Here is a 16,538-nt window from a genome sequence, read left to right as displayed (position 1 = left end):
CCCATAGAAAGCATGTTATGAACCGGGGTCCGGGTCGAAAGAAGGGAAGGAAGGGAAGCAAGGATGATCATGTCATAGAGCATGTACAGATTAAGAGGAGGAAGGGTGATGGAGATGATGGTGGTGGTGGTGGTGGGGTTAGCCTTAGGCCTAGCCGAACTCTAAAGGCTCCCACTTGTGGGACCTGAGATTGTGAATGTTGTAAATAAAGTGTTCATATGTTATTATTTTCTTAATGATAATTAGTTATCTTAATAATAACTCGTGCGACGTATTGAAAAAAACGTGATTTTAGTAGGTTAAAAAAAAGTAACCTATTAAATTTGTGCGTGAAAGTGAAAAAACTTAACCTTTCAGGAAAATTAACCTTTCACGCACAGAAACTGTGCGCGAAAGCCTTTTATCCATTCACGCACTAATTTCGTGCGTGAAAAGGCCTCCCTCACCTGCCACCTCGATTTGACAATACATTGCTGCATTATTTGACTGTTTTAATACGACTTGTATTGCGCACCATTTTAATGCACACTGTAAGTATTGATTTGACAACACACTACGCATGACAATTTCAGGAATCTATGACACATAAAACCTTGATTTGACAATACATTGCTACATTATTTGACCATTTTAACACGACTTGTATTGCGCACCATTTTAATGCGCAATGTAACACCACGCATGACAATTTCAGGAATCATAAAGTCTTGATTTGACAATACATTGCTGCATTATTTGACCATTTTAACACGACTTGTATTGCACACCATTTTAATGTGCAATGTAAGTGTTGATTTGACAACACACCACGCATAACAATTTCCGGAATCTATTTAAGTTGAAGGCTTGACGAGTGAAAAACTCATCAACTTCATAAGTCTAAGTCTTACAAGTCATTCAAAAAAAATCAAACTTCATAGAAAAAATGTCTCAAAATGCTTCAACTGTTAAGGTTTCACTATTTTGGGATGGAGATATCGTCGAGGACAATAACTCCATTCGTTATAGTATCAAACCAAAAGCCCATGTTAAATTTTCAACAACTTTAAATTATGAAACACTAGTCAGTTACATGCACAAAAGAATGAAAACTACACCCACTGAGTTTGGAATCTCACTAACTGGCAGATATCCACAAACAATATCAAACGGTGTAGTGCATTATGGCATGCACAATATCAACGATGATGAATCTTTGAGTGATTTTTTGGGATCGCCGGAAGAATATCGTGATTTAGTATTCATTAATGTTCTTGAGATGTATGTTGAAAAGATACCTCGAGAAGAAGTCCCTCAAGTCCAGCCTATTCATGGTAACATTTATGGGGACTTTAGTTCTTATGGAGGCATTTTGAGTGGTCAAGTGCCGCTGGAAAATCTAAGCTAGCAATTTAATCAAGCTTACAATGAAAATTGGTAAATATGAATTTTTCATATTATTATTATGTGTAGTTGCACGTGTTTGTTGTATGAATTGGTAAATAACCAGTTTTCAAATCTTTATAGGAACCATTCTCAAAACTTGCCAGTGGTACCAAATATGGATGTTGGTCAATCCTCTCAATTCGGTGGAGTTGATCGTTCTCCACACCATGACAGCGCTTATGAACAATAGTAAGTTCATCACCTTGATATTAAATTATCTGTGTGTGTATATATATATATATATATATATATATATATATATATATATATATATATATATATATATGATGTTGGTATTTAAAATATGTTATTTTTCGTGTAGGAGGATGAATGCACTTGATAATGAAGATTTTCCTAATTATTATGAGTCATCATCAAGTGATGACGATGAAATAGCTAATAATGCAGAGGTAACCGATGATGAAGATGATGATGATGTTCAAGTTGGTATGACCAACAATATTCCTCAAAGCCAAAACCAACAAGAACCAATGCACCACCACCGATGGCTGAAAACCCAACTTCTGAAAGCCCAATTCAGTGGTATTCTAACAATATCCCTTATCTTGACAGCCTGCATGGTCGTGATGATGCATTTGTCTTCACAAGAGAAGATGATGGTAGTCGCCTAACAACCTGGATTGAACCAAGGGGTCTCAACAAAGATCGATGCTACCTTGCAAATGGAATGTTGTTCGCATCCAAAAAGGCGTTGCAACGGGCTGTCAAAATTTATTATTTTAAGGACATGAGGGAGTTTAAGGTTGATCAGTCAAAGACAAAGATATGGAGGCTAGTTTGTAGACGAGGGTATCAAGGCTGTCAGTGGTTGCTTCGAGGAATTGTTAAGCCTGATGGTATGTGGGCTATCACAAAATTCCGCGAAAGACACACTTGTGATATGGAATAAAATAGACCAGATCATTATAATTTAGATACAAACATGATTGCTCAAGTATTACTTAAAGACATTGCCGAAACGCCAAGGTAACTTATCCTACCTAGTACATTATATGTCTTATATCAATTGAAAGATCATTACTAAATGTTGTTTGTTTAAACTTGTGCAGGTTCCTCATCAAAGATTGTATTCGAAACGTTCAAACCGTATATAGTAAAACTATAAGCAACAGAAAGGGATTTCTCGGGCGTAGACGCGCTTTTGAGATGGTTATGGAAATTGGCATACTTATTTTCAATCGCTGCCAAGGTATATGGCAGCTCTACAACATTTTAATAATGGTACTGTTGTAGAGTGGCGGCTTATAGAGGGTAAAATCTTCAACTTCGTATTTTGGACATTCAAACCATGCATTGATGGTTTTGCTCACTGCCGACCAGTGATATCCATAGATGGTACGCATGTATATGGTGCCTACGACATCAAGCTCCTAATTGCAATAGGAATGAATGCCAATGGGTCAATATTTCCTCTTGCTTTCGCAATTGCCGCTAACGAGAGCAACAACACATGGGGGATCTTTTTGACCCATTTGAAAACTCATGTTATTAAGGATCGTACCGGCATATGCGTGCTATCTGATCGTCATAAAGGCATATTGCACAATATGGATAATTTACCGGGGTGGCAGCCTCCCTTTGTTTACCATCGCTATTGTTTAAGGCACTTGAAGGAAAATTTGCAATCAAAGTTTCACAATGGCACTCTAAACAAATTGATGTGGGGGGCTGCGATGGAGCATCAACAACGAAAATGGGCTGCAAAAATGGATCTGATCAGGGCAGTGAGTGAACCCGCATACGTTTGGTTGATGAAGCTCGAAGTTGAAAAATGGACGCTTCATGCTGATGGAGGCAAAAGATGGGGCATGCTCACAACAAACAGCTCAGAGTCTTTTAATGGCTTGCTGAAATCTGCTCGAGGACTACCTGTCATAGCAATGGTGAGAATGAATTTCAAGGAGGTTGTGGAGCGATTTGTTGTTAGGACAAGGCAGGCCAGAGCGATATTAGCCGACGGTGGGACATGGATGCCAAAGCCCTTCAAAAATATGGAGCATTATAGAAAAAAAAGTGAGCATCACCAAATGACCGAGTATGACCCAAATTCAACATGTGTATGAAGTTAGGACAGGTTATTACAACGGTAAGGGTGGAAACGTGCATACCGTTTATGAGGCAACAAGAACATGCACTTGTGGTAAGTGGCAGACGTACCACATGCCGTGTTCTCATGCTGTCAAGTGCTTCGAGAGAATGAGAAAAACGGTAACAAGTTATGTGGCGGGGGAATACAAGGTCCACAGTTACCTTAGAGCATATTCCGGTCAATTCCACCCACTTGGTAATGAAGCTTATTGGCCAAACGAGCCGTTTTCGATGGTTGTTAACAAGGATTACATCAAGAAATTGGGCATTAACTCACGGAGTCGTAGACTCAATCAAATGGATGTTAGTGAAAGAACTTACTCTCGCAAGTGCTCTATATGTAAGCAATATGGCCATGACAAGCGTTCGTGTGGGCAACAAGGCTGTGGTAGTACAAGCACGTCTCGAAGTAATAGAGCCTCTAGAACTTGAAGATTGTATTGTTATTGTAATTTATTATTGTATTGCTTTGAATTATTATTGTAATTAAATGGAATGAATTATTTTTTAATTAGTATAAACCTCTCGTATTTGATGAATTATTATTAAATCAAATATTTATATTTGTACATTCAAATATAATAAAATACTTAAATCAAAATCCTATAAATATGACAAGTTTCAAAACTTACTTCAGGGCACTTTAGAACCCTTAAAACGACGATCCAAACATTCAGGTGGACTTGATGTAATGAGCCGACATTATTGTACGCAAAAAAAGATATTAAGTTTTATATAAAATATTGATATTTTGGGGTTTTGAAACATGAGCCCAAAGTATGGAAAAAAAGTTATTTGAAAGGTAACACCAAAAAAAAAAAAAAAAAAAAAAACCTCCTTCGCGCATGAAATTCGTGCGTGAAAGGCCAAAGTTGCATTTTTGCAGTTTGGTCCTTTCACGCGCTAATTTAGAGCGTGAAACCTAGTAATGTTTTTTTTTTTTTTTGCGCTAGTTTGGTTCAACTTTTTTTTTGTGCTACAAAAGTCGCGGATTCGTGCTCGTCCCCATCGTAACTTTATCACTTTTTTTTTCTCCGCTTACGGTGTCATATACCTATTTTAGTTTGACTAATTCGAATTCATATTAGAAAATGTCAAATAGAGTAACTGATTAAGAATTAATAAGTACTTACCACTTCATCATAACGTTTAATCGTTACCGTTTCATAATCGAGTCAACGTTCACATTGCAGTTATTGTTCAAATGGAGGACCGAGATAATGTTCTTGTTTCAATTTATGTGGCATGATTTTATCCGTCACAAAACTTAAACAAGCAAAAAGACTTTTGAAATTTATAGTAATAAACATGTTATGTTATAAAAGTATGACATTAAACATTAAAAACAAAACAGAAAGTTTAAAATAAAATTATTTTTAAATATATAAAATTGATAGTATTATTCATAAAACGGATTAACTGTTACGTAAACGTAAAATGGAAGGAAGGAGTAATATATTTGGATGTTCTGCTAAGGGAAGTTTGGGAAGAAAGTATACATGTGCCTTCAACGTGATTAAATGGGCGCCCATCACGTTCTATGTTGTTTTTTCCCTATCATTAATTCTTCTTCTAATTGTTCCTTGTAGTGTCTGCAGCTCATGTGGTGCTAAACATAGAAGAATTATTGATAATATCGGTCCAGGTTAATCCTTTTCCTTTGTAGACAAAAAGTTTTGTGGTCTATAATGAACTTAGGCAATTGGTCTTATCCCTTGTGTCAAATAGAACATGGGATAAAGTTGACTTGAGTTTGGTTCACATTTCAATTTTTGGTGTAATATTACTTCCCTATCGTTAGAAAATGATTTTACTTTTACCCGTAATCCGTAATAGAGCTCTAACTTCAGTAAAATTTTAAAAAATAATCAATATTTAGGGGATTAATTTTGAACATCTTTTTTTATCAATCCAGAAAATATATGACTTCTTTCTTAAATAATTTCTCTCTCCAACAATTCAATTTAGAGGTAATAGAAACTACTTATCCAATAAGTTTCAATTGAATTTCTTAGTATGAATTTTCCAAAAATTAAGAAAATTGTTGAATAATATTTGGAATGTGTAGTAACCTTCTAGGAAATTGGCAAGGTCACTGTGAACTTTTCAATTTTTATCAATAGAGTAGGGGAAAAATAAGGGAAATCCTTAAACGTATAATATAACATTTTGAAAGTATTATATGATTGAAAAGTTTCATTTCTAGAAAAGTAGATATCATGTTGACACAAGCCAAACAATTTTGACTATTCAATTTGAAACCGAGTGATTTGTAGCTTATCTTCTTTCATTTGATCTGATCAAATCTTTCTAGACTTCTTGTAATTATTCAACTTTTCCAACTTTCTCATATTTTAAATCAATAATTTTGAACATTATGTTTTTTAACAAACTCAATATGATAAACTACTCAATTATTTTGCATCTAGTAAACGCGCAAGGCAAACGATTACCTTTTACTTTATGAGGAGAAGACGTTAATAGTTATCTTCCTTTTATTTGCGTTGCGTGGTTATGTTGTATGTCGTAGGGAAAGAAAGCTGGGGATAATCTCAAAAAATTTATAAAATAAAAACAAAAGGGCGGTCTGAATTTTTGGTAACAAGGACCCACAACCGCCATCTTTAGGTACCCTCTCGGTAAACCCGCACTTGTGTCATAGCCTGCAAATCACATAAAAGAAGTAAATCGCACTAGGTAAATCTCATGTGACGAGCTCGACTGAAAATGTTCGCAAGGAAAATCTATCTCAGGTCTCCGGTTGGTCTGAAAATTTTCAAATGAGAAGCTTCAACAAAGGGAAAAATATAAGAGAAAGGGAGTTCAGTGCGAGTACATGATTGAGCCGACGATTCTTTCTTATCTTTAACTACTATTTCTACGAGTTTATCACTCATTGTCCTCCATACGTTAATGTATAAATTATACAAAAACAAGAAACAGAAAGGTGCATGGATAAGGTCGGTGCAAAGTTGTGTTGATATACTTTTGAATAGACATATTTTATTCTTATCTGTATATCCTTTACATTATATATATTGAGCCTGTTTGGATGGGCTTATGCCTATAAGTTGAGATAGTTTAATTTATTATTTTTGGCTTATGAGCCCGTTTAGATTGGCTTACAGCTTAAAGCTGTTTGCAGCTTATAAGCTGGAAAAAATAAGTTGGGGTAGTCCAGCTTATAGTCCAACTTATTTTTTTTGGAAAAAATAAGTTGGGGTAGTCCAACTTATTTTTAAGCTTATTTTAAGCACAAAATGACTTTAAGCTGACCAGTCAAACACTCAAAATAACTGAAAATAACTTATAAGCCAATCCAAACGGGCTCATAGTCTTTTCACTTTATTTTCTATGGTACAGAAATTTTTAATTACGAAAACAAAAAAGAATGAAGCAGAAGAAGAAGAAACATAGATGTTAGGAAACAAAAATCGCTGAAACATCATTGGATTTCTTAAATAAAGCCCAAAATATTGACCTTTTCAAATTCGAGTAATGTTCCGTATGAGGAGACTAACGAATGTAAGTATGTAACTACTTTCACGCCTTTCCTATGTAAACTAATGTTTGACTCTCCCTCCCTTTTCCCCTTTTCTATTGTTTTCTTTATTTTATATATATTTATAATATAATAGCTTCTAAAATTCTTTGTAATGTTGACCATTTCAGAAATATAAGTTTAGCCTTATTTAGTACTCCTATATACATGTGTGTTTAGTTGATCCTAAATTGAAAAACTCATAATTTTCTCACTATTAGATAGCACAAAATAACAAATCACCCCATTTCATGCTCTCGTGGTATACTCTCAAGTAAAAAATAAGTGTAGTCGAAAAAAATCATTAAGTATCGTTAGGTATTTATTTAATTACCTTTTCTCTCCTCAAATTACTATTTATTTCTGCTCAGGCTTTTAAAAAATTTGATAAATCATTTATTGAAACAAGAATAAATTAGAAGAATATTAATATTTTTTAATTTTTTAAACAATATTTATTTGATTGAGTACTTAATAAGAAGTTTGGATTGGTTTCCTTTTAGTCTCGTGCCTGTGCATGGTACTCATATGGGTATCCGATTATATTTGGATTCGTTCCGGAAAGTCTCGTATTAAGAATAAAGCGTTTTTTTTAATCCCTCTGAGGAACTCCTACTTTACTTCCTTGATGCCAAAAACGTACAACATTCAGATTAGAGGAGGAGAGTGCTTATCATCTAAGCAACCCCTTTTGTCATGATAAAAACGCTTCATAATAAAGACAATTCGTATTTAGCAGAGCTCGAACTTGAAATTGGTGTTACTTTGTGGCTTTTTATAAAAAGCAAATGGAATATTCAGATATATCTTTTTTGCCCTTTATCAATGGGGTTTCAAAATTTAAAAAGATAAAGTAGGTAGGAAAAGTGGCATGCAACAATGACCCTCATGTCTCCCAGTCAATGATTTTATCTTCAACTTGTTTCTTATCATAAAAGCACCAGAAGAAGGAAAAAGAATATGCTTTTTATATTTGTGGACCTAGCTAGTGACTCGGATACTGATGGCTAATATAGAAATCATATTCATAGTCACAGAGCTTATCCTCTTCAACTTAGTGCAATTTTAAAGTCAAGACATTCATTTCAAACCATACGACAAGATAACGTCGAATCTCAGGATAAGGCCTACTAATATATTTTCACACACACATTTTCAATTCCAAATTAATTATAAGAATTCCTCTATTATCACACTAATGTTCCATCTTATATCTGTGCTACCTTATTTCACTTTTAGACACGTATACGAAATGGAGTTACAATATTTGATATGTGTTCGGACGAACCCAATAACTTTCGCTTAATCTTGTGTTTATAGTATTAAAATAATTCATTCAATATATACAAATACTTAACTGAAAAGTCAGCAATTAAAATGCGGTATAGATTAGATTAATACATTCAAATTCATAAATTTCAAATTTTAGCTCCGCGCACGATTTCTGTGGGCAACATTTGTTGTTTTACATGTGTCACTATTTTGTTGGGGGTGTAACGGAAGTGTCTGTATCTTAGCTGTCATAAAGTCCCAAAAAGTAAATGTTAATTTATATCCACACATTATCTTCTGCTATATGCCCACACGCATATAAATGCCTTCCTAGACTTCACAAACAATCCCATGCTTTCTTTGCATGTGTATTTAACCAAAGCTTTTGCTAACTCACAAACATTATTATTATTATTATCTCAATCTGCTTATTCAATTTCAAGAAATTGCTCACATGGAAACCCAGATGAAGAATCAAGATCAACATCAATTATGGATGATAGATGAAGGACATGAATTAGATCATGGTGAGATATATGATAACAGCCACTCATCTTCATCATCACTTTCATCATCCATTGGTGAAGGATCAACCATCTCCAATGGATCTACTTGTTCATCTTCACTAGACACAACAGATGATGCATCTTCATCATGTTCACCTAATTCTGATGAAGCTTTGTATGACTTATCATCCCTCATGTCACAATTACCCATCAAGTAAGTGCTCTTCTCCTTTCGTTTTATATCTCAATTTTTGACTGAACACAAAGTTTAAAAAGAAAAAGGTGAAAAGAATGCTTTTTGATTGAATTACAACTTAAAATGATCAATCTTGTTATCATGATTAAATTTGATGGTGAAAAGCTTACTCTTCTCCTTTGATTTTATGTCGCAATTTTTGACCGAATACGGAGTTTAAGTAAAAAGAATGTATCTTTATGACTTGCAAGAGTTTTGATGGTGAAAAAGAATGTTTTTTGATTGAATTACAACTTAAAATGATAAATCGTGTTATCATGAGAAATTTTGAAGGTGAAAAGCTTATACCTTTGATGTTATGAATTGCAGGAGGGGACTATCAAAGTTTTATCAAGGCAAATCACAGAGTTTTACATCTTTATCAAGAGTGACAAGCTTAGAAGATCTTGTCAAGAAAGAATCACCTTACAAGAGAAAGATGAAGTCTTGCAAGAGCTATGGTGCTGGATTAGATTCTTACAAATCATATACTCTTCCTAAGGCAACTATATTGAAGAAAGCCTCAAGGAACTCATCATTTTCAGCATCTTGTACTAATGGAAAGACAAGTTTTATCAGCAGGAGCAGGCCCCCTCTGGTTCCTGTTCATAGAACCTAGGGTATTGTAGTATCATGTCAACTTTGGATTATTAATCCCACCTTCATCAAAGAAAGTGGACCACAAAAGATGAAAAAGAAAATAAGGAGAGAGTACTATTCAACAGAAAGAGAGATTTAGATAGAGAGTTTGTGTATACTTCAATTTTGATATGTTATTGCAGAAGTATATTTATTTTTAGCCCTTGCTGTTTTATGTTTATGGCCAGTTTATTTAATCGTTCACAAACATTTGGATCTCATCAGAAATTCACACCCATTTTATCCAAGCAGAATAAGCACTTCATTCCCCATTCCCAGGAACTTTTGAATTGTTAAGTCTTCTTAGAAGGACAGCGTGGCCTCAATCTCTCTGATAAGCAAAATATTCATTAATGATCAATTAATTGAATTCTACATTGAGTGTTGAGATTCATCATTTCCTACAAGTTACAAATTAGTTGCCTTGCACTTGATAAACTACGAAATCATCCCTACAATTTGAACTGAAAGAAGATCAAAGTGTCAAATACTATGAAACAGCAGAGATGCTGTTTCCACTAGACCAACAAATTAAAAACCCCCCACAGTAGTTATTCATTCAAGGGGACATGCCAATTCGATCTCGAATTCGACTTGATCTCCTAACTGGGGTCGTTAACGCCACCTTCTTGACCTCTTCTCCATCTTTCTCCACCTGCATTCAGAAGCAAACAGTTAAAGATTGTAGCTTTCCATTAGAATTTAAACAGTAGGGGAAAAAAGAACTTAATTTTGTAGCATACCTTTTTCTTTAAGATCTTCTTTTCAGCTGTAAAGCTTCCATGTGGTAGAGAATCTGTTAGATCAATAACCGATGGCTGAGCAAGAGGTACAACACCTTTAGATAAATTAGTGTTGCTCCCTTCTGCTTCAATCATGCTGTTTTTCTTAACACAGCTTCTAAGGGAGCTGCTGCTCACTTCTCCAACCATCATTTCACCTAGTAGTTCAATCTCAGGTGCACTGATGTGGCTGATCTCTTTCGATGCTTCCTTCGTTGGACCACACAAAGATGAAGCTTGCGTAATGGATCCAATGGCTGGTGTTCTCTCAAGGATCAGTGGTTCATGAGAAGTTTCAGTTTTCCTCTCAAAGAGTACTTCTCGTTCAACACTAGCAATAACTGGGTTGTTGAGTATTCCAGCTTGAGTTGTTGTTTCAATAGAAGCTTTTGGTTTCCTTGTAACATAGATGGTAGCCAAAGATGCCAAAAGCACTGAAGCTGCTGAAACTCCAATGATAATAACTGCGTTACTCAGTCCAATTTCTTTGACTTCAGCATTCTCTGACTCTATTTCAATGTCAAGATTGCTGGTTTCAAATTCGGTGTCAACTTCTTCAACTCCTGATGATACTGTCTCTGATATTTCTTCTTCTCCAGCGATTTTTTCGACCTGCTCAACCTTGTTGTCAGCTTCTTCTGCTTGCTCAAATTTGTAGCGTGAATGAGTAGCACAAGCACTTGAAATGTCATCAAGCAATGGTTCAAGATTGAGTGGTATCTGATAGATATTAAGATCCTTCTTCTCGAGAACTTGATCCTTCTGCAGCTGCTCATCAGAACCTTCAACTTCTTCCTCATCCACTTCATTGGAACTAGTAAATTCACCAGCAGCTGTTGACATAATTTCCTCCTCTTCATCATCATTTACAACACTCTGAGTAAGTTCAACCTCTGCGCTTTCCTGATCAATATCAATATCAGCACTCAGTCCTTCCTGTAGCTCAGCTTCTTTTTCCATTTCAGCACTTTCCACTTCCAACAACCCCACAATATCTTCATCAAATTCAACCGCATTAAGTTCATAATCAGCGTCTCTTTGACTCAACTGATCCACATTTACACTTTCACTCCCGTAAATTTCGTGGAAAATAGCTTCAAAGATGTTCTTGCGAATCATATCGCCAGAACCTGAACTCACCACAAAGTTCGTGGAAGATAAATTTGCTCCTGGCAGAAAGAAAACAACCAATAGAAGCAGAAGTTTAAAGAGCCCTTTCAAACTCCATTCTCGGTCCACAACCTCTTCCATTTCTTCATCATCATCCTCAACACTATCCACCACATCTTCATCGTTCTCCGGCTCCACATTATCTTGTTCTGGAAGATTTGAGGAATCTTGAGCTTGCTCCAATGACCCTTGATTATCATTACATTTCTGAGGATCAAGAAGGGCCTCACGACGCCTATTTGGCTTATAACGAAGATATTTAGGCCTAGGGCCAAGGTCATTAGTGAGGGGGTCATATGGCTTGTATGAGGACTCAACAACTGAGTTGTTTTCTGGGTCATTATCAGATTCAGAGGCATAACTGTAGGAAGAAATAGGTAATTTTCCAGAACGATGAGAGGTCGAATTTAGGGATTTTGTTTTAGACCCAAGATTTGAGGATTTGTGAGGAGGAAGGCTTTCAAATGAGCTGGAAATTTCATTCCTTTCTGCTAAAATTTTCTTTCTAATTGGAACTGAAGCTTTGGAAGATGCAGATATTGTGGGTGACATGAAATTCTTAGTAGTCATGGGTTTCTGGTCAAGTGGCTGCTCATTTTCATTCGTTTCTCTTGACCCTATTAACAGAAAACAAGAAACACTATCAACAAAATAAGACAATTTGTGATGAATACAGCTATCATACATTCTTAGGTTTCAGGAACTTGTTTCATGATCGTATCTTTTCATAGTCAACATAAGATATTCTAGACAATTAGGGGTTGATCTTTTCCAAATATGAGAATAAAAGTTTGAGAAAGTGCAAAAGAATATTCGTTTCTCTTGACCCTATGAGCAGAAAAAAGAAACATTATCAAAAATATGTGATGAATAAAGCTACTATAAATTCTTGGATTTCAATAATTTCTTTCAAAATCATATCCTTTCACAGTGAATACAACATATTGTCCAAGTATGAGAATATTGAGTTAAAGAAGGAGTACTCTATGGTTTCAAGACTCAAATTTATGAATGAACTTAATAATAAACAATAGTGATTAACAACATACCGGAAAGTGAAGGATTTGGAACTGCAGAAGGCTTAGGAGAGCTCAATGGTGGAGTCTCTTTCAGTGGAATAGCACCCATATCCATATTTCTTTGAATAATCAAATAGTAGTATTTATTTCTCTTGATTTCAGAAATACCTCTCTTTCTTTAAAAAAGTTTTGGTATTATATGAATTGTGAGGGATTAACAGATATTGAGGAAGGGAAGGAAATGAACAAGATGACCGTTGGGAGTAGGTAGCATAATAATTTTTAAATCTTCTGAAAATATGACCGTTGGAGCATGTGGACTAGTCAGCACGATTTACGAAAATTTAATGGGCTGCAAAAAATAGTCCAGAGATTTGGACAAGCTTTGAAGACGGAGTTGGGGTTTGGGCTTCATGAAAATTCGTTTGTCTAGCCCAAGTGTGGCATCTGAAGATTCAAGAAATTGCATGGTTTGTACGTCAAAATGGGTCGGTCTTTAATTTTTGTCCTTCAAATTGACTAGCGGGACATAAGTTTTTGAAGGGACGTGAGGCATAACTTGTAGGATATTATGATGCAAAAGTATTAACTTATGTCCCGCAAAAAAATTATTTGTCTTGAGGGAAAAAAATTAAAGACCAGTACAAAATATGGCCAAAAGTGCAAATGTTTGCTTTTGGATTTGGAATGCAAGGAGATAAGGGAGCCCAGCTCCCTAGGGAGGAGGAGGTACACTTCTTGGGACATGTCATAGACTCACTCAAGTATGAAGATCCTTCACTTCAATTGGTATTTTTCAGGAAAAGTAGACATTATATAAGAAATTCAATCTTTCACTGAGATTATGAAAGACTTGATGTTCCATTGTTTTACCCTTGGAACTCGGAAATTGAAGAAGATCATTTTATGCAGTGATAGAGGTAAAATCTCTATATATTGATAGATATCCGAGACTTGAGTCCTTACGAGAGATTTTACACTACACAACAGACCAACAAAATCTATAACGAAAAGAAAAAAAGTTTAATTTTTATTTCATTGTACTTTTTATTCAGTATGAGTATACAACTAATGTATAAATATTGTATAATATGTTTATAGTCAGTGTGTATATATTATAAACATATTATAAATTGAATATACATACTACAGAATATTATGGCTAAGAGTGGAATATTCTTTTAGTTGACTGATTAAAAATATTGTAAGATCCTTAAAATAAAGTCAGCAGCAAATGTCATGCGAATGTTAGAGGCTCTTTCGTGAAAATGGCAATTCCCCAGCCTGTGAAAAGGTCAACGATGTATTCATTCAAGTTGTGTGTGGTCAAAGTAAATGGTCTTAAAAGTCTAACCTCTTTGCTTGGTAATGTGGTTGTTGTAAAAATGGTTGAGAGGCTCTTTTTTGTTTCTTTCTAACACTGAAAAGTAAAGTCAAAGAAAAATGAGAGTTTAATAATATTAGAATTCACGCCCCTAATTTCCTTTTGATTAATTGGCCTAATAAGTAGGCGTTTGGCCTTAGAAGCCAAAAACAATTTCACTTTTTTTTGGAATTTTTGAAGTTGGGGTTATGTTTGGTCATAATTTTGCATATAATATTTGGTTGTTGAAATGTATTTTTTTTTTTTAAATATGAAATATGATTTATGCCCCCAAATTTCTAAAAACTAACAAAACCACCCAAAACAATTAATAAATATAACCAGTGTGAGAGATATAACAATTATACTTGAGATCAGCTTATGGAATGCTCAAAACTAATGGTTTTTTTCCATCAAAAGGCTACAAATCGAAGGCTTACTGGTGTACACAAAAAATATAGTCTCCAAATATGTTTTTATTGCAAAATTCTCACATGCTTTTTTTCTTTTAGAGGCTTTTTAGCACATGATGTTCAATGTTGTTGGAGTGGAGAGCAACTCAGCAACATAAGTTGCCTCTGATCGGTGAAAAATGTTGTATGAACTTTTAGGGTAAAAATTGAGCAACATAAAAAAATTGGAATAAAATTTGAAAAAAAAAAAAGTAAAGGTCCAAAATAGAAAATGGAAAAAGTGAAAAATAAGATTTTGGTTATTTTCCAAAATTTTAAAAAAAAATTATGGCCAAACACTATAAAGTGAAAAAATATTCTGGAAAAAAGAGAATAATTCTCATGGTCAAACGGGTCCTAAAAGTTCTCAAATTTGGTGTATCCCACTCATATTTTGCTTTATATGTCACTATACCATTACCTCGACGCATTTCTACGTTATGTTCTAATTTTTTATAGTTGGAGGCTTGGAGCAATAAATAATAGATAGGAGTACATTTTTGTACAACTTTTTTTCTATAACCAAAAAAATTTCCATGATCGTCCTTGTAGAGTTCGAAATTTGATGATAACTCTTTTATCCTCCTCCACTAAAATATTTAGCTTTGTATGTATAGTTCAAATTGGTTATGTGAGCCTAACCTTCAAATTGGTTATGTGAGCCCTAATAGTACTATATGATTTCCCCGAGCGTATTATTTTCTTTAAGTGAAAAGAAAACAAAGGAAAACATTATGTATCGTCAATTTGTACCCAACTTAACCAAATAAATATCCAAAATATCAAAATTAGGAAACAAGAAGTTGGAGAGAAAAAAAGACACGTGATGAGATATTTCTTATATTGCCCTACTCCCCTCCCAACAAATTGGGGGGAAGTGACTTTTTTGGCTGACTGCTCATATGTCGACATCCCACAAATATAAAATCTTGAAAATAATAAAATCTAACGATTCAAATTTGTTGTTCTCCACAAAATATGAGAGCAAATAATTATAAAAGTGTAACGAGTTCATTTAGAAAAAGGTTGGCTGTTCCTACTTCTTTTAGTTTCAAATAATTCTGCGTGTCGGAATCGGATAAATATGGCATATGAATATATGATTGATATAAATATATAAATCTCAAATCCTAGCCATAAATTTGAATGTTAAACTATTACTATTACTTATTACATGAATAAACTATATAATCAGTTAATATTATCGAAAAATGACAAAATTAGTTCCTTAAAAATTTATTTAAAATAATATTTTAATATAGTTTCGTATATATTTATCAAAGTTGAATACTTTTGGTTTCTTATACATTTAAGCAACACACCAATAATTAATTTCAAGGAATTAGTTCATGAGAAGCGGGTGAACGTCAGTTAAGCTGAAGAAATATAACTATCATTATAAATTTTAAATGTAATATAAATCAAAAGTGTTAATTATTTTAATAAACTTATAGTAATTAAACTGTTCAATATACATCTAACTAAGATCTATTTTGACCAACTGCCAAACATAAATGACTTTTTTTGGGTCATTTACTCTATCATGATTCCCAAAGTATGTCATCTAATTATGTAGTATTAACTGTCATTAAAGCTAAATTAGTTAAATCTATATTTTGATAAACATAAACTACTATTAAAATTGCTCAATTTACATTTGACAATTCTAGAGCAACTACCAAACATAGGACTATTTTTGTGCCATCTTATCTACCATGATTAATAAGTATTTAATTTTGACAAACATAAAGTATTAAAATTGCTCAATGTACATTTAAGACTACTCTAGACCAACTACCAAACACAAAAGACTTTTTTTTTTTTTGGTTACTTTCTCCATCGCGATTCATGAAATCTTATTATTTAGTATTAATAACTCTTTCTTCAATGTAAGATTATCTAAATCTATATTGGTCATAAATAGATTAAATATATCCGCATCCAGTTTGCCTATTGACTCTTTCTTCAATGTAAGATTATCTAAATCTATATTGGTCATAAATAGATTAAATATATCCGCATCCA

General features: G+C 34.0%; 2 protein-coding genes across 2 annotated transcripts; one reads left to right on the top strand and one right to left on the bottom strand.

Moving 5' to 3' along the window:
- Window positions 1–8,669: 8,669 nt before the first annotated feature.
- Window positions 8,670–9,887, top strand: LOC132633422 (protein OXIDATIVE STRESS 3-like). Its single transcript, XM_060349834.1, has 2 exons — window positions 8,670–9,067; window positions 9,419–9,887. The coding sequence occupies exons 1-2, from the start codon at window positions 8,802–8,804 to the stop codon at window positions 9,705–9,707; spliced, it is 555 nt and encodes a 184-aa protein (XP_060205817.1). The 5' UTR covers window positions 8,670–8,801; the 3' UTR covers window positions 9,708–9,887.
- Window positions 9,888–10,055: 168 nt separating this feature from the next.
- LOC132633421 (uncharacterized) lies at window positions 10,056–12,938 on the bottom strand. Its single transcript, XM_060349833.1, has 3 exons — window positions 12,729–12,938; window positions 10,471–12,296; window positions 10,056–10,382 (listed from the first exon to the last, which is right to left on the bottom strand). The coding sequence occupies exons 1-3, from the start codon at window positions 12,811–12,813 to the stop codon at window positions 10,287–10,289; spliced, it is 2,007 nt and encodes a 668-aa protein (XP_060205816.1). The 5' UTR covers window positions 12,814–12,938; the 3' UTR covers window positions 10,056–10,286.
- Window positions 12,939–16,538: the final 3,600 nt, after the last annotated feature.

The sequence above is a fragment of the Lycium barbarum genome, chromosome 3 (assembly GCF_019175385.1).
Source record: "Lycium barbarum isolate Lr01 chromosome 3, ASM1917538v2, whole genome shotgun sequence".
Taxonomy (NCBI): domain Eukaryota; kingdom Viridiplantae; phylum Streptophyta; class Magnoliopsida; order Solanales; family Solanaceae; genus Lycium; species Lycium barbarum.
Note: the sequence above shows the minus strand (reverse complement) of the source record. Positions and strands in the feature narration are given on the sequence as shown.